At 41.5% G+C, this 18,574-nt stretch overlaps 2 protein-coding genes across 2 annotated transcripts; one reads left to right on the forward strand and one right to left on the reverse strand.

Moving 5' to 3' along the window:
• Positions 1-1,106: 1,106 nt before the first annotated feature.
• Positions 1,107-3,693, forward strand: LOC111975785 (secretory carrier-associated membrane protein 4). Its single transcript, XM_024004366.2, has 7 exons — positions 1,107-1,180; positions 1,652-1,683; positions 2,295-2,423; positions 2,546-2,702; positions 2,802-2,903; positions 3,197-3,314; positions 3,489-3,693. The coding sequence occupies exons 2-7, from the start codon at positions 1,677-1,679 to the stop codon at positions 3,669-3,671; spliced, it is 696 nt and encodes a 231-aa protein (XP_023860134.1). The 5' UTR covers positions 1,107-1,180; positions 1,652-1,676; the 3' UTR covers positions 3,672-3,693.
• A 3,758-nt stretch (positions 3,694-7,451) lies between these two features.
• LOC111975866 (semaphorin-4E) lies at positions 7,452-13,580 on the reverse strand. Its single transcript, XM_024004526.2, has 14 exons — positions 13,375-13,580; positions 13,080-13,222; positions 12,834-12,896; positions 12,579-12,677; positions 12,182-12,281; positions 11,703-11,813; positions 11,274-11,425; positions 10,914-11,086; positions 10,299-10,455; positions 9,905-10,127; positions 9,704-9,819; positions 9,153-9,316; positions 8,988-9,040; positions 7,452-8,863 (listed from the first exon to the last, which is right to left on the reverse strand). Exons 1-14 carry the CDS (start codon positions 13,481-13,483, stop codon positions 8,142-8,144), a joined length of 2,385 nt encoding a protein of 794 aa, XP_023860294.1. The 5' UTR covers positions 13,484-13,580; the 3' UTR covers positions 7,452-8,141.
• Between the last annotated feature and the right edge of the window lie 4,994 nt (positions 13,581-18,574).

An 18,574-nucleotide genomic window follows, 5' to 3' on the forward strand; every position in this document is an offset into this window, starting at 1 on the left:
CAATTAACATAATGTCTGTCTGAATGTCAGTTAATAATTTTAATGGGAAAATAAAAGGATGCCAAAACAATTGACAATTTAYAAGAACTGAAAAATAATACAAAAGGCAAAACCTCTCTGACAAGAAGACACATGAGGTAGACACGTTGGACAGATGGCGCTGAAAGATATGGCAGCCCTGCTTCTAGCTCCTAAGCGCAAGGATTTCGCTACACCTACAATAACATCTACTAAATATGTGACCAATACAATGTCATGTTTGTTTGACTAGGTAAGTCAGTTAKGAACAAATTCTTATTTACAATGACAGCCTACACCAGCCAAACCCAGATGACACTGGTTCAATTGTGCACCACCCAATGGGACTCCCAATCACAGCCAGTTGTGACACAGCCTGGATTTGAACCAGGGTGTCTGTAGTGACATCTCTAGCACTGAGATGCAGTGCCCTTAGACCACTGCGCCACTCAGTTTTTACACATATTCTGTTTGGGTTTCTGCTACTGTGGAGTGCAAAAGGTGTGGTAGAAAATATTTGTAGGACACAGTAAGGTACCAATATGTAGCCTAACCATATGGTAAATACAATATAACGTATGTCAATCGGGCAATAGTAAACTCCTGACAATAGAAAATAATATTCAACATCAACTCCACAAAACTGATAGTTGATCAAGAAAATACATCATTGCCAATTTTCCATAATGTAGCTGTTATCATATCAAGGGACAAGAATCATCCATCTCTCTCTGAAGTCACACGTCTTCCCTCCACGCACTATATAGGTCACGTGATCTGTAGTTTCACAATCGAAACAATCGTATTCAAATTTGCCTTGGTGGGACCTGTATTGAACTACCACTCCCTCAATGCAGTGCGGGAGATTTGGTTGGACGCGACCCCAACGGTTTCCTCTACTAGCTAGATAGCACAGACACAAAGTCAACATAGGCTATATCGTAAAAATGTATGAAAACAAAATGTCGCGTTTTGGTCTTAATTTAAGGTTAGGGTTAGGCATAAGGTTAGCAATGTGGTAAATGTTAGGATTGAGGTTAGGTTTAGCTGTAAAATCTGTTTTTAAGAAGTTAGATTGTAGAAATGGGCGGGGTTTATGACTTTGTGGCTGTGGTAGCTAGTGACGACCATCCCGAACCGAACTGGAGTTAGTGGTTTTCAGGTAGGTGCTAGCAAAACATTGAATTACAAGAAAATAAGTTACAGTCACTAGCTTTATTTCTTTAACATTGAATCTATTATCAACCAATTCATTGTATCCACTCGGCAGCTTACCTTTTCATTACATTTCGCATGAAGACCGCTAACAAATCATCATCTACATACTACTGTAGCTAATTAACGTTAGCTTGCTAATTTATTTTACGCGTGGTCTTATATTTTCTTGCCAAATTATAGCTAGCTACTTAACTTAATATAAGAAATGTATCAAAGTAGCGTACCCGTATCTAGTAGGGGCACGTGATCTGGCTATCTCATGCATATAATTTCACCTTTGTCATCATCTTGATATGACTGAGTGTTTTGTTGTTGTAAATTAGACACTGCACGTTCCCAGATAATTATTTATACTTTTTTTTAAATTTAATTTTATGAGATGTAAAGTATGCCAATTATTTGTATTATGTTGCAGGAAAGGACACGCATAGGATTTCATAATGACAGGTTTGTATCTAAATGTTTTGCAATTCGATCATGTTCTTCATGAAACATGACATGTACCTGCTACAAGTAATGCATATGCATGACACAGATTATAAGTGACACACTCAAACCTTTTATTCAAATAGCCATACCATACTCAGTAGGGGTGGGAATTGCTAGGGATCTCACGATATGATATTATCGCGATACATTGGTGCCGATACGATGTGTTGCAATTCTCAAGATTATATATGTATTGCTCACCATATGTCTGCTGCAGCTGGACAAGAGGGAGCCATGAGAAAACAGGTTTTGATCACTCATGGAAATAAGTTCTGAAATCTAATTGTCTCCCTATTTAAAAAGATGGAGAAATACTATTTATTGTCAAATAATATCCTGACATGTAACTGTATTTATTATTTTGTTGTATATTATGATAATTTAATCACGAATTCTCATAGTTAAATTGTGGACATAAAGATCAACTGATAACACTGACCACTTTCACTATTGTGCCTCACCATTTGTTATAATATAATCAAAAAAATCTCAAATTTCACTGTATTCTTGTTTTCCTGTGCCATCTGCACTGACATCCTGTTTTCCCACATGTAATCATCCGTTTTCAGAGCGGGTCAACAACTTCCCACTGCTGCCTAAGTTCCTGCGAATCAAGCCCTGCTTTTACCAGAATGTGGAGGAGGAGATCCCAGCCCCGCACCGACAGCTGGTGCGCAGGGTCTACAACCTCTGGATGTGTGAGTTACACCAACAAACTTTCTTGAGTCACACATAGGCCTACTCTGGGAACTGGACTGTGTTTCATTCAATGCTGAGTGAATATGTTAATTTTTTCTGCTGTCTCTGCTCCTCTCTGCAGTGTATTCAGTCACACTGTGTGTGAACGTGGTGTCATGCATAGCTTGGTGGGCAGGAGGGGGAAGTGCAGCCAATTTTGGCCTTTCCCTGCTCTGGCTTCTTCTCTTCAGTCCGTGCAGCTACACATGCTGGTTTAGACCTCTCTACAAGGCCTTTCGGTAAAGTCCACTCAACAAACGTCAAGCCGAACATCTATCATTTTGCACTCCAAATACAATTTTCTTGACTGACTTCATAACTCCCTTTGTCTTTCTTAGGGCTGACAGTTCCTTCAACTTCATGGCCTTTTTCTTCATCTTCTTCCTCCAGTGTGTTCTCGCTCTCATTCAGACTGTGGGCATCTCTGGTTGGGGTGCTTGGTGAGTATGAATATTTTATTTCCTCAATCCTGGAAGGGACTGTCTAGGACGTTGGCTGCTATATATGAATGGCTTGTGTTTCACTTACCTCAGGAATATAGAAAAATCTTCAGTTTAAAATCTTCAGTTTGGCAATAAAGATCACCTGTAGATTATGTATCAATGCCACCTTAATTTTACTCACTGCAGTGTCATGCTGTGATAGGTGAATAACTACAGTTGATGTAATCCAGTATTCATGCCATTGACAAATACTAACCCCACTGCTCCACCACTCTGACGAACCCCCAAAGTGGTTGGATCGCGACAGTGCTGTTTTTCAGCCACAACGTGGGTTCTGCTGTAGTCATGCTATTCTCAGCTCTGCTCTTTACTCTGGTGACTGTGTTGATGGGACTGGTTCTCATCAGGGTGAGTCCAATGCGCGCACACACACACACCTGAAAAATGCACGAGCACCTGGAAACACACACACAAACCAGAAAAAATACACAGCCGTTTTGACAATTGTCATTGTAGGCAAGGAAAGAGAATGAACTTTCATGACTGTATGACTGGTTGGTTTGTCTGCTCTGCTTCTATCAGGTTCATAGGATGTACCGTGGCGGAGGGGGCAGCTTTGAGCATGCACAGGAAGAGTGGACCACTGGACTCTGGAAGAGCGCCCCTGTGAGAGAGGCCGGCTTCAATGCTATCAATGAAACTGGCCCAAGCCTACCCCAATACCCTGCTGCTGTGCCAAGCTACCCAGACAATGGCCCCTGGTAAATAAAACCCTAAGTGGACTCTAGATGGAGACAGAGCACTTTTTTCCATGGCACGCAAGATAGTCCACCACACCACACCACACCACACTAGTACAATCTCACCATGACACTATACGAAATGCATAGCTGGAATTTAAGTAAGAATGTTAAGGGAAAAAAGGCATAATCAGCTGATTTTATTCAGCAGTACTTTGTTTTAGATTTAAGAGGCCACTGTTATAGACATCGTTTACTGGAGTAGGAAGCTTTTCCAGGGAAACACATCTAAGCCTTATATTGTTGGAAAAATATGTGATGGAGATCCAAAATATGATCCATTACATGTTTACATTTATTATTTTCTACTCTCAAAATGAATCTGTTCCCTCATATTTGAAAGAGCGACTGAAATTTAAAAAAAATATGATTTTCATTTGTACTTGGAGAGCTAGGGGTCTTTATATTACAGTAGCAGAATTAATACTCTTTCAACAAAATTGATATGTCTGAAACAGAAAAGCAAGGTGATTCCAAAGTTGTTTTTGGATCAATTTTGGCAGCCATATTCGGTGATCAATTCTTGCCAATACAATACTGTACTTCATGAAATCAACAAAAGCCTTAACACTACTGGACAGGACTGAAGAATCAGGGTCTTCTCCTTGAAGTTGGAAATATGGATGTTTATATAGTGCACTTTTTATTTAGTGATGAGATGTATTTAGTTTTTTATTGATATCACAAGTGTTTGTTTTTGATACCTTTTCTTCTTGCTTGATCTGCTTTTGCCTTGTTTCTGAAAACGAAATGCGCCTTGATCGTACATGAGGTATTTGCATGTTAATTTTTACCCGCCTTGACTGTCGCCTTAAGTACTGCTACTAGACGAAGCCAATGAGAAATGTGCTTATACACATCACTAATGCTAGATAGTGTAGCCTTCTTATTCAACTTGAGCCTTTTGTCTTTCACTCATCCTGTGCAGTGCACTGATCTTTCTTTGCTTTTGATGGTCAGTGTCCTGTTGTGGAATACCCCTTCTCTCTAGCCAGTGCTCCAAAACAGCTCATCTCAGTCAGTGTGTTCCAGGCTGGAGCCTTGTGTTTACAATGTGGCTGGGAGAGCGGCAGCAACTCATCTTGAATAGAAAAATTAAAGTTAAGTCACATATTTAAGTGTTCCTCTCCAGGGTTAACTACCATAATGAGGTTTATTTTGAGTTTTTTGTATGGCTTGTCTGTAATGAATATTTAGAAGACATTCTTGAAAATGCTTCAAATGTGTTGCTGCAATGACTAAGCCTAGCACGAACCACCCTGATCTTGCAAGCTTTCATTCTGTTTCGCTACACAGATACTGTGTCCGTGTAGTGAAACAATGTAAGCTTGCGAGATCAGGGTGGGTCGTACGAGACTACCAATGACTCACTACCTTAAACATTTCAGTAAATATTCTTATTCAGACCTTCTGACTGTTGTTATTCAGCTTCTCTTCCTCATTGACAATTATCACATGACATTGTGTTTACTTCATACTTTAAAGTATGCATTTATTTTCAATAGAATCAAATACAGTACAAAATGCCATACCAATACTGTATTCACAGCTTTCAGTAGATCATAATGGCAGGGACATTATGACAGGCAGACCTCATCTGTCCGTCATTGTGTAAAACAAAAACAAACTCCCAGAAGGAAAACAAATTCCAGTGAAGTGACTGACGTCAGTTGCTATACATTTTAATTTTTGTACATTTTTACCCATACCACTCTGAGGACCCTTTTTTTATTTATAGCTTTTCTGCTACATATACATACAGTACCAGTCAAAAGGACACAACTCATTCAAGAGTTCCTTTATTTTGACTATTTTCTACATTGTAGAATAATAGACATCAAAACTATGAAATAACACACATGGAATCATGCAGTAACCAAGTSTTAAATCAAAATATATTTTAGATTCTTCAAAGTAGCCACCCTTTGCCTTTGACAGCTTTGCACACTCTGGCATTCTCTCAACCAGCTTCACCTGGAATGCTTTTACAACAGTCTTGAAGGAGTTCCCACATATGCTGAGCACTTGTTGGCTGCTTTTCCTTCACTCTGCGGTCCAACTCATCTCAATTGGGTTGAGGCTGGTGATGTGGAGGCCAGATCATCTGATGCAGCACTCCATCACTCTCCTTCTTGGTCAAATAGCCCTTACACAGCCTGGAGTTGTTGGGTCATTGTCCTGTCGAAAAATTAATGGTAGTCCCACAGCACAAACCAGATGGGATGGTGTATCGCTGCAGAAGGCTGTGGTAGCCATGCTGGTTAAGTGTGCCTTGAATTCTAAATAAATGAGACTGTCACCAGCAAAGCACCCCCACACCATCACACCTCCATTCTTCACGGTGGGAACCACCCATGCAGAGATCATCTGTTCACCTACTCTACGTCTTACAAAGACACGGCGGTTGTAACCAAAAATCTCAAATTTGGACTCATCAGCCAGATTTCCACAGGTCTAATGTCCATTGCTCATGTTTCTTGGACCAAGCAAGCCTTTTTATTATTGGTGTCCTTTAGTAGTGGTTTCTTTGCAGCAATTTGACCATGAAGGCCTGATTCACAGTCTCCTCTGAACAGTTGATGTTGAGATGTGTCTGTTACTTAAACTCTGAAGCATTTATTTGGCCTGCAATTTCTGAGGCTGGTAACTGTGCCGGTCTTCATGAGAGCCAGTTTCATCATAGCGCTTGATGGTTTTTGTGACTGCACTTGAAAGTTACAAAGTTCTTGAAATGTTCCCGGATTGACTGACATTCATGTCTTAAAGTAATGATGGACTTTTGTTTCTCTTTGCTTATTTGAGCTGTTCTTGCCATAATATGGACTTGGTCTTTTACCAAATAGGGCAATCTTCTGTATACCTCCCCTACCTTGTCACAACAACTGATTGGCTCAAATGCATTAAAAGGAAAGAAATTCCACAAGTTAACTTAACAAAGCACACCTGTTAATTGAAATGCATTCCAGGTGACTACTTCATGAAGCTGGTTGAGAGAATGCCAATAGTGGGCAAAGCTGTCAAGGCAAAGGGTGGCTACTTTGGAGAACTCAAATAAAATATACTTTGATTTGTTTCACACTTTTTGGTTACTACATGATTGCATGTGTTATTTCATAGTTTTGAGTTCTTCACTTATGCTACAATGTAGAAAATATTAAAAATAAAGGAAAACKCTGGAATGAGTAGGTGTCAACTTTTGACTAGTACTGTATATACAAAATATAGGAAAATCACATTGACTGCACTGGGCCTTTAATAGAAATACATAATATTTGAAATACCATAACTGTACAAAATATTTAGCACAGTACAGTGAGCTCCAACAGTATTGGGACAGTGGCACATTTAGTTGTTTTGGCTATGCACTCCAGCACTTTGAATTTTAAATGATACAATGGCTGAAGTGCAGAATGTCAGATTTAATTTGAGGGTAATTTTCATCCATCTCGGGTGAACCGTTTAGAAATTACAGAACTTTTTGTACATAGTCTCTCTCTCTCTCTTCCACCTCCACCCCCCATTTTAGGGGACCAAAAGTATTGGGACAAATTCACTTGTGTATTAAAGTAGTTCAGTATTTGATCCCATATTCCTAACACACACAATGATTATTACATCAAGCTTGTGACTGTCGTTCTGCCCCTGAGCAAGGCAGTTAACCCAGTGTTCCCTGGGCGCCGAAGACGTGGATGTCGATTTATGGCAGCCCACCGCACCTCTCTGATTCAGAAGGGTTGGGTTAAATGTGGAAGACACATTTCAGTTGAATGCATTCAGTTGTACAACTGACTAGGTCTTTCCCTTTCTACAAACTTGTTGGATGCATTTGCTGTTTGTTTTGGTAGTGTTTCAGAATATTTTGTGCCCAATAGAAATTAATGGTAAATAATGTATTGTCATCTTTGTCACTTTTATTGTAAATAAAAAATTAAATATGCTTCTAAACACAGATAGTCCTGAATGAAATTGTGAATAATTATGAGTGAGAAAGTTAGATGCACAAATATACCCCCCAAGAAATGCTAACCTCCCCTGTTATTGTAATTGTGAAAGGTGGGTATGATATTTGATTTGTAACTTTCTAATTATTCACAATTCATTCAGGACTATCTGTATCCACATTAACATAGAAGTGTATAGAAACATTCTATTCATATTTACAATAAGTGACTCACAACAATGCATTATTTACCATTCATTTCTACTGGGCACAATACTTTTGGAGCTCACTGTATATTTGCATTATGGCATGACTATATAAAATAAATTCAACCTGGTGGGGAAATGTTTTTCTGGACAATTCCTAGAAAAATATAAAACATTCCCCTCTATCGCAAGTCCAATGTACAGAGCTTGACATTGCCATAGTGTCCTAAATCAGCTGCCTGGTGAGAGAGAAAGAGAGCAAACCCCAGAGAGTGGTTAACACTCAGGGTCAGATCTCTGACTCGTTGTCAATGTAACCCAACCCATCCATAGTGGAAATGTTGCCTCCCGGAGAAAAGTGGTGCTCCCCATTCCCTTTGAAAGCTATGACCGCGTGATGGTTATTGTTTGCGTTATGACTGGGTGTAGGTCCCAGCAACTTAATCACTGAAGTCCTATTTTGAATGTAGTCAACTGACAGCCTTTTCACCTGGCCCGCACCTGAGTTCTCTGAAGATCTGTTTCTAAAGCTTCTTTTATATAGATTCCAGGCTACTAGACCAAGCAGCATCAGAGAGAGGAGAGCTACTGCCACCTGCAGGCCTACCACCCTGCTGTCTACACTCCGTGACTCAGGAGGGAGAGGGGGCTCCAAAGTCTGTGGCACTTCTGGTAGTGGGGTATTGTGGCTATGGGGGGACCCTGTCGTCGTCTCACTCGCCGCCTCCTCATCCTCTGCGTTAGTGTGGTGCTGCAGTTGATAGACTGCCATAGTCCTGGTGTGTGGTCTGCTTTTCACCTGCTCTACAGACTCACAGGTGTACTGGCCCGCGTCGGAGGCAGAGGCATTAAGAATTAGGATTCCTCCGTTGTAGATGTAATACTTAGCGTCAGCGTGCAGCTGTTGCCCTAAGAAGAGCCAGTGTACCTGAGCCAGGTTGGAGGCAGGATGGCACGGCAGCTTGATGTTGTTCCCAGGGACTAAGGTGTAGTTCTCTGGCTTCACAGTCTCTGCAACACACACACAAAAAACGCAATTATTTCTATGTGTATCTACTTGTCAAAGGAAGTGATGAATAGATCTGTTCTTTGTTGGTAATGTGCTGAACATTTCAATATTGTGAAATCAATTTACCTGATTTTGGACATTTTGATATATCACCATCTTTTAGACTTTGAATCATGTTCCTGAAAGACAAATATCAAGTGTATACTTAAATTCTAACATATAGTAAACACTTGTAATCTTTATTTAAAGTCAGAGGTTACTCTCCAGTGAAAATGCTAGTGGGGAGCGTACGTGTCAGAGGATGAACTGGCCACAGCAGAGCAGATGCCAGTGGAGAGGTCCCATCCACAGTAAGGGTCTCTGCACAAGACACAGTCCAGACACGACTCATAGCGCCCACAGTCACTCAGAGGCATCTGCACTGCTCCAAAATCTGAGCCTGCATACAACTGACCCTGGGGAAACAAGAATACAAACAAGCAAATACCACATGAGTGTCAGCAGCTCGATGAGTCAGCTCCACCCACTGTTAGTAACAGCAATGACAATGCCATTCTCCTTGAATGCTCTATTATAAGTGCCAAGGAAATAAAACGTAAATGAGTAACCATCGGTCTGCAGAAGTGCCTGTAGACAACAATAAACTGACATTGATCATGTAAAACCATTATGTTTACATTGTATGAATTACCTTTATCAGTAAAATATTGTTTTGCAAAATGCTTTGTAAAATGTTGCTGCACCTTGGGGGTCTAAACCCGAGTTGCCAATAAGAAATTTGAAGGACGCATTTGTTAAATGCGCTATACGAATCAAGTTTGATTGACTTGAGTTAGTGTTACCGTGCTAGAGGAGAGGCGTAGCGTCCTGATAGCCTCTGGGGTCTGGTACAGCTGTATTTCCTCAATGATGAACATCTCCCCAGCATGGTTCACTGCCTTCTGCACATAGCCGTTCTCTGTAAGAAGAGAAGGACACCCATGTCATTAATATCCACTGCCAGAAGAAGTCTGTTCTGGGGCTGTGTGTGTGCTGTACAGTACCTGTGCCGATGAACATGACCGCGTATCTCTCTCCATCCAGAGCTAGCACGTTATCCACCACCAGGCGTGTGAACATGGCACCTTTTTTGACCAGCAGCGGACCCCTGGTCAGAGGGCGCACGGCCTCGTCCATGAGGGGTCGGTCCCTGATGAACTGCAGGGTCTTGTCTGGCAGGTCCAGGGAGCGCTCCATCCCAAGGCCCCGCGCTACATTGTTAATGCACTGAAAAACAAAGGATTGATGAGTGGTAATAACTTAATAATGATAATACATTGATAATGATAATATATTTATTAGTGCTGAGTTAGTAGTTGAAATGTAGAAAAGTTGATAATTTCCTTTTGTGGCCCTAAACCATTTAGAGATTCACAATGATATTAAATTGGGACTTACGGCTCCTGGTCTGGGGGTGGGAACCTCTCCACTGTACATTACCCACTTCACATGGGATGTCTCCACAGTCACTGGCGTCTTAAACTTCCCCTTATTGAACACGTCTCCGATAGCTGACACACTGTACGCACACACTGCAGACATGTCGGACAAGCTCCTAGCGCAAACACACAGTCAGAAAAACATGTTTGATGTTTTCAAACCACCAGTATATATCATGGTTAGGGCCCTATGTCTTTCCTGACCACGTGATAAATACCCTAGGCCATAGTTAGCCCTCTATTAGCCGGGGCTTTTACCTGGTCAGGTCACATGGTCGGGGAAAACTCCTGGCCCTATGATTATGGTAAACGTGCGTGTAAAGCAACCATTTAAAGCATAGTGAGAATCTCAGTCCACTTCCTACTGAAACAATGTTACCAACTTTAAAGCCACTGGATTCTACTGACAATACTCACATTTACATTTACATTTAAGTCATTTAGCWGACGCTCTTATCCAGAGCGACTTACAAATTGGTGCATTCACCTTATGATATCCAGTGGAACAACCACTTTACAATAGTGCATCTAACTCTTTTAAGGGGGGGGGGGTTAGAAGGATTACTTTACTCACGACTGGGGAGTGAACACCGCGTAGAAAACACTTTTGCTCCAGTCATCATTTTTGAGTAGGAAGACATCCTGTACAACGGAGGGCAGGCTGGACTCTGGCAGAGAGCAGTCCAGACGAGCCTTCAGGAAAGACGTCCACTTCCTCTGGAGCGTCCGCTGGCCGCCCATATCCCCCTACACAGTGAGTTCTAGTCAAACAAGMGAATACTTTTGGAGAGAAGAGACACATGCACACACCATACCCTTGCACTGTTTAAACAGTGTACACATACTGTCCTTTCTTTATATTTAAAATACCATGTATGGACCAATGAAACTTGTACTTCTTGCAGCTGAAAGTAAATTTGTAGCAAGTTGTTACCTTGCATACACGAGCCACTCGTGACACCATGAGCTTGTTGTAGAAGTCATACTCCATGGCGTTCTCGCTGAAGAACAGGTAGACCTTATCATCATCGCCCTCTGGGTTGTTTTTGCTCTCGTGGACAAGGTCCATGTACACAAAGTTGGGTTCTGAAATCAAACCATAATGAGCACTTATTACGCTACCTATCAGGAACTGTTTTACAGGAGTAGTTGAAGTTCAGTTTCATAATTCAAAAACAGAGACCTATAGGATCTAGGCTATTACACAAGGCACAAAGTATGTAAAATGCTATGGATACATTTTGCCATTCAAAGTTCATCTGCAGGTGTTAGGAGATATGGTGCACAAATGAATAGAATATAAGGCATGGTGTATAGCAGTATACAAGTTTATAACAAGTATGAACAGAGAAGGAGAGCTGACCGTTGAGCCAGGAGCTCTTGAACTCGGTGCGGAGAGCAGAGGAAGAGCTGCGGAGAACAACAGGCTCAGAGCCCAGGAAGTTGATTGAGGTAGCAGAGTACAGGTCATTTCCTGGCAGATCAGAGACATAACAAGAATTACAATGGGGAAACATAATGGATCTTCAAGCAAAGTAAACAATATTGTAAGTATTTGGAGAATTACAGGTGTAATCTTTAATTTTGCCACTGGCAACGCAAAGTAATACAAACACATTGAGCCATAAAGCAGAAAACTTGTTCAATTCACAAAGACCCKSCCCCCCCCCRRKRKCKCTAAACAAGTGCAGCGGCAGCATTTTCAATAGAAAATGAAAGTTCTAGATTGCACCTTTGAAACCCCACTTTTCAGTTGATGCACGTTGAACTTCAATGGATGCACAAGTCTGTCATTGTGTGAGAGCAGATAACCAGAAACAGACAGAGGGGCACAGTACATACCGACCATGATGGAAGAGTATCTCTGGAAGGGATCAAAGGGGCATTTTCCTTTTCCCTCCTCCTGCGCTTCCTCTAGTCTCAYCTGTCCTTCAGAATACGTCTGTCAGGGTCACAAACAAAGCCACTATTTAGTTGTATTCATTCACACTGTTTCAGGGAGTGAGAGGTAGGCATATACTTTACACTAATCCCCAGAGGTCAAAATGTGTTACTCTCAGTAGCCACTAACAGTAGAGAGAGTGAAAGCAGGTGTCTGTAGTATGCAAACATTTCACACTCACTGTAAATATTCAGTGACAACTGCCTGTCTGCAGCAGTCACATGATAGCTTCAAACACCAGAGCTATTCTTACAGGAAGATATCCTAGCTGTCCTGTTCTGGCCAAGCTATACTTACCATGTAATCACAGGTGGGGCTGAAAGCATTTGTCCCGCACACATACATTCTGCCATCATCCACTTTATGCAGCGTCCGGATGTAGTTACGGCATTCGATCTGCAAGAGAACAGGGATGAGAAATATAGTCATTTTATGGATTTCAGTGAATTTATCTGGTTCTGTTTGTCCTGTCTTCAGTTGATGTTCAGATAAACAACTCACTTCACAGATATCTGTGGGGAGAACTGTTTCATGATTGATGGAGCCACTTACTTCAGCATGTTTCCCTTTGTATGTGCACTCCATCTGTTTCTCCTTGGTGACCCGCCAGTACACCTAACAACAGAGAGCTGCACATCAAAGTATGTTCTAGGTAATGGATTTATGATTCCAAGGCATTGGTATTAGGTCACCGCAGAGTAGTTACAGGATTATTTTATTGCAGTCCATTTGTGATTTATAAAATGATGTATGCAAATGATACAGGATAAATGATAGCTAAAGAGGATAACTGAATACCCATGACTTCTTGATGGAGATATCATTGATATCCAGGGCATAGACAGCCTCTCGAGCCCCGAGCAGCAGCAGGCCCAAATCCTCTCGAACCAACATGGTGGAGTAGTTACAAATCCCTTCCTCTCTGAACAGCTTCATATTGTCTAAACAGGAAAACATTAGAAAACTCAATGATTGCTCTGTATCACAAACTGTGTGTGTGTGTTCATTCCAACTTTTTAGTATTTGAGGAAACAGATGCACTCCACTACACCGTTATGAGAAAACAGGGGACAAGTGAGAGTGAGGAACTTACCCTGGTAAAGGACACTCTTCCGTGGGATACAGTTGTGAGTGTTGTATTCACTGAGAGACAGAGGAAGGAACAATCCACAGAATACACCCAAAGCAGAGAGAGGAGACATGGCGTAGTGCCCAGGTGGGAGGGGGTGTGTGGGTGCACTGCTTAGTCCTGCTTACACAATAACACACTGTAGATCAAGGACAGCAGTTCATGTCTCTATAGAGAGACATGTATTAGTGTTCTGATGGTCGATAGCTATGTTGGTATCAGCCTCCAACATAAACACTTGCCGCTGCTGCTACCTCCACTGTAGCTCAGGAGAGAATCCATACTGTCCCAGTATGTTGTAGGATGTGGTAGTTCAAACTTCCCAATTCAGGGGATCTTTATGCTGGTCCTGAGGCTCTCATCTAGGGACATGAGAACACAATACATGAGTGAGAGCGACTCAACATAGACGGCATGAAGTAGTCTACAGACAAAATATAGATCATATTGATTTTATGATCCAACTGGCTAAAAGAAAGAAATTAAGAGGTCTCCACCTCCCTTACTCTCTCTTCCTGTCTGTCTGCCCCCAATGATAAGGACCTGGGTATGTGCCGCTTCCTTCTGATTACCAGGATACCAGCAGCTGGGAATATGCTCAGGTTGGGGCATGCATGCAAATCACACTGATGATCTAATTTAACACTCAGAGGTTCCTGTGATTCACTGGTTTTAATAATTGGGTTGGATCCCTTCTGCTCCTATGACTAGAGCACTTGAGTTTTTCCTTACCATAAGACCTGACCTGACCAGGACAAACCCTGGGGCCTAGTTAAGGGCTCTCCACAGTGATTTCAGTCTACGGAAACAGAGTACAAAAGTACTAAGAATTATGTAGAGAGCTACACAAACGACCCTCCGTTGGATCCGTTGCGTAGACTGTCCTTAGACTGTCCTTTAGACTAAACAAGAGCCCATGCAGAGTTTTTCCAAGCCAGGTCACGTGCACAAYAAAATCCTAGGGCCCTATCCATGACAGGCAACACAAAACACTGAGGACTTATTTCTTTCGAAGATCAAAAACACAGAAATGCTGTTAAACAGACAAAAAAAAAATTGCCCCTTGCAACAGATGCTGGTTCCTTGTTGTTACTTTAAAAACACAGAAACGAGCTGGTGCATGCTAGCGACTGCTCAACTGTTGGCAGAGCAGGGAGAGCACACATACTTTACGCCTCAGGCGAGGGGGACTACAGTTAAGCACTACAGCTGGTTTGAATGACTACAAGTTGTTATTCACTGTGTTTGACAGATATTTTCAAGCATTGAAGACAAGCAGGAATGCCTACAACAGGGATCATCAACTAAATTCAGCCGCGGTACAACTTTTTAAGTGGATGTTTAGGGGGCCGGAACATAATTACAAATCATTTGTAGACTGCAAATTGATCGCAAAAAGCCCAAACAGATATAATATTTGACCAAAACATAATTTCAAACCTTGCTTACATTTGTATACGATCACGTGTCTCTCTATTATGCGTGGGAATACTTGGGAACAGATTTCCGAAATTAAAATCACTTGGAGTTGAGTTCCTGGAGTTCCTGGTGTTTTTAGTCTTTTATGGCCAACAATGAAACACTTAACAAGTTGAGCGAGTCAATTCTAAACACGTCGTCAAATGATGTCACTGGCCCTCCAGTCTGGTTTCACTATTCACATCACGCTGTTGATTCGTGAAGCTTTTATGTCACCTAAGCCACATCCATTCACATGATCAACCACCCTCACTTTTCGGTTGCTTTCAAATGATGTATGAGTTCCGATGACGAGTTCTTTTAATGGAGATGAATGGTAATTTTTCTAGTACAGCCAGTGAAACCAGATTGAGGATTTATATAACAAACTTTAGAAATTTATAACTACGCAAAGCCCAAGTTATATAATTTGTACAATTTAACTTATCAATTTGAATACATTTTTTAATACTGATTGCATCATGCCTGAATCAGTAAGCAACAATCGACAGCTCCATAACTGATGCAATTCACCTACATAGCAGATGTTGAGGGTAGGCTAAATGAGTAAAGTAGGCTACCTGCTGATTTGGTATACACTGAGTGTACAAAACATTATGAACACCTTCCTCATATTGAGTTGAACCCCTTTTTGCCCTCAATTCGTTGGGGTATGGAGTCTACAAGGTGTCAAAAGCATTCCACAGGGATGCTGGCCCATGTTGACTCCAATACTTCTCACACGTGTCAAGTTGGCTGGATGTCCTTTGGGTGGTGGACCATTCTTGACACACACGGGAAACTATTGAGCGTTAAAGACCCAGCAGCATTGAGGTTCTTGACACACTTATACCGGTGCGCCTGGCACCTACTACCATACCCCGTTCAAAGGCACTTAAATATGTTGTCTTACCCATTCCCCCTCTGAATAACACACATACACAATCCCTGTCTCAATTGTCTCAAGGCAAATTTTTTATTTTATTTAACCGGCTTCATCTACACTGTTTGAAGTCGATTTAACAATAAGGGATCATAGCTTTTACCTGGTCAGTCTCATGGAAAGAGCAGGTGTTCCTAATGTTTTGTACACTCAGAATATCATACCATCAGAAAGTATTCATACCCCTTGATTTATTCCAAATTGTGTTGTGTTACAGCCTGAATTCAACATGGATTACAGAGTTTCTCACTGATCTACACACAATACCCCATAATGACATAGTGAAAACATTTGTAAAAAACATTTTGGGAAAATGAAATACAGAAATATTTCATTATAARAGTATTCCCACCACTGAGTAAATACTTTGTAGAAGCATCTTTGGTGGCAATTACAGCTTTGAGTCATATTGGGTATGTCTGTATCTGCTTTGCACATCTGATTTTGGGGATTTTCWCCCATTCTTCCTTGCAGATTTTCTCAAGCTCAGTTAAATTAGATTGGGAGCGGCGGTGAATGGCGGTGATCTTCAAGTCTTTCCACGGGATTCAAGTCTGGGCTTTGGCTGGGCCACTCAATGACTTTCACATTCTTGTTCTGAAGCCATTCTAGCATTGCTTTGGCTGTATGCGTGGGGTCATTGTCCTGTTGGAACGTAAATCTTTGCCCCCAGTCTAAGGTCGTTTGCACTTTGAAGTAGGTTCTCATCAAGGATTTGCCTGTATTTGGCTCCATTCATTGTTCCCTTTATCCTTACCAGTCTCCCAGTCCCTGCCGCTGAAAAGCATCCCCATAGCATAATGCCGCCACCACCACCATGCTCGCGGTAGGGATGGTGTTAGACGGTGATGAGCTGTGCCTGGTTTTCTCCAGACATAGCGCTTTGCATTCAGGCCAAATAGTACAATTGTTGACTCAAGGCAAAAGATTATGCACTCAGTCTTTCACGTGCCTTTTTGAAAACTTCAGGCGTGCTGTCATGTACCTTTTTCTCAGGAGTGGCTTCAGTCTGGCCACTCTCCCATAAAGCTCAGATTGGTGAAGTGCTGTAGAGACTGTTGTCCTTCTGGCAGGTTCTCCCATCTCAGCCAAGGGACTTTGGAGTTCTATCAGAGTGGTCATTGGTTTCTTGGTCACCTCCCTGACCAAGGTCCTTCTTGCCTGTTTGCTCAGTTTGGTCGGACGGCCAGATCTAAGCAGAGTCTGGGTAGTCGCATATTTTTTCCATTTACCAACGATGGAGATCCTTCCCCAGATATATGCGTCATCACAATTCTCGGAGATCTGACAGTTCCTTGAACTTCATGGTATAATAGTTTCTGCTCTGACATGCACTGTCAACTGTGGGAATTTATATAGACAGGTGTGTTTCTTTCTAAATTATGTCTAATTGAATTGGTCACAGGTGCTCTAATCAAGTTGTAGAGGATGATGAAAGGAAATTGAATGCAAGAGCTCCATTTGGAGTGTCATAGCATAGGGGTGTGAGTTCTTTTGCAAAGTATTCACAACCCTTATTTTCAAAAAATTTGCAAGATTTTCTAAAAACATGTTTTCACTTTGTCATTATGGGGTATTGTGTGTAGACGGGTGAGAATATATATTTTTAATCCATTTTGAATTCAGGCTGTAACAACAAAATGTGGAATAAGTCAAACGGTTTGAATATTTTATGAAGGCACTGTATATAGCGACAATGACATTGACATTCATTGAGTGTCAACACTATCGGCCTAGAGGGAGAAAAGTTGGAAAGGATTAGGGTTCAAAGGCCACCTGTAAAAAGCAGGAAAGTCTTAAGTGAGAAGAGATGTGGAGGTGATCAGACAATTTCAGCCAGAAAAGGTTTACAGGAATCAAACAGGGGTCAAGACCGCCACGCTCTCTAAACAGTTCTGGACTCTCCTGTCATTAAGATATTTTTAGTCGTGGATATTAAGTTCAATCACCTCTGGCATAGTTCAATATGTAGCGTTCCACTAGACTAGGCAAAGGGATTCCAAATGTGTACTTTGTGGCAGACCTGAAATGGCAGCCCCCAGAATACTAAAACCCAAACTTGTACTGACACTCCAATTTCATAATCTGGAGATTGATTTGGTGCAGATGGTCTGAGAATAGGGCCTGGGCCTTAGAGCTTCTACATTTGACTTGAGCAAAAATGCCCTCTCCTAATCTGTAGGCTACTGCTGCCCAGAATTGAGTTGTACTGTAACTGATTGACCAGAGCAGTGAATGGCAGTGACAGTGTGTTCCATGGGARTGGGTTTGAACAGGAAACTGGGAGTTCACCTCTGACACTCCTTGTGTCATAGCCACTGTTGTGAAACACCATTGTGTGGAAAAAACACACCCAGTTCAGGACAAGGTTATGTTTTCACTAGCTCAGATTACTAAAATAAATAATTTTATCAGGATGACAATGGGCCACCAGATGTGTTATTAGGGTGATAAAGTTAATTAGCTGGAATAATACAACTAATTGAAAAACATTTTTTACCATGAATGACCAGGGTTATGAATGACCAGGGTTATGAATAGTGAGATCAGCCACTGGGGACTTCATATAGGCTATAACAATATTTTATACAATGTCTTGAGTATAAACAGACAACCTTTTATTTACTAGGCCCTGTTCTAACAAATGGAGCACAATCAGTGAAACATGCATGGCTAGGCTGCCTACACAAACACATCATGGGCAAGTCTCAGCATGAGCTGGGAGACAAAGGAAAATATGAACTCCTTCAAATCTCAGACTGC

This window comes from Salvelinus sp. IW2-2015, linkage group LG16 (genome assembly GCF_002910315.2).
Source record: "Salvelinus sp. IW2-2015 linkage group LG16, ASM291031v2, whole genome shotgun sequence".
In the NCBI taxonomy this organism is placed as follows: Eukaryota; Metazoa; Chordata; class Actinopteri; order Salmoniformes; family Salmonidae; genus Salvelinus; species Salvelinus sp. IW2-2015.

Bases quoted from the DNA above. Each gene is read 5' to 3' on its own strand.
- LOC111975785 (XM_024004366.2), top strand. The intron at 2,703-2,801 runs GTAAAGTCCACT...TGTCTTTCTTAG, and splicing joins CCTCTCTACAAGGCCTTTCG to GGCTGACAGTTCCTTCAACT. The intron at 2,904-3,196 runs GTGAGTATGAAT...GAACCCCCAAAG, and splicing joins ATCTCTGGTTGGGGTGCTTG to TGGTTGGATCGCGACAGTGC.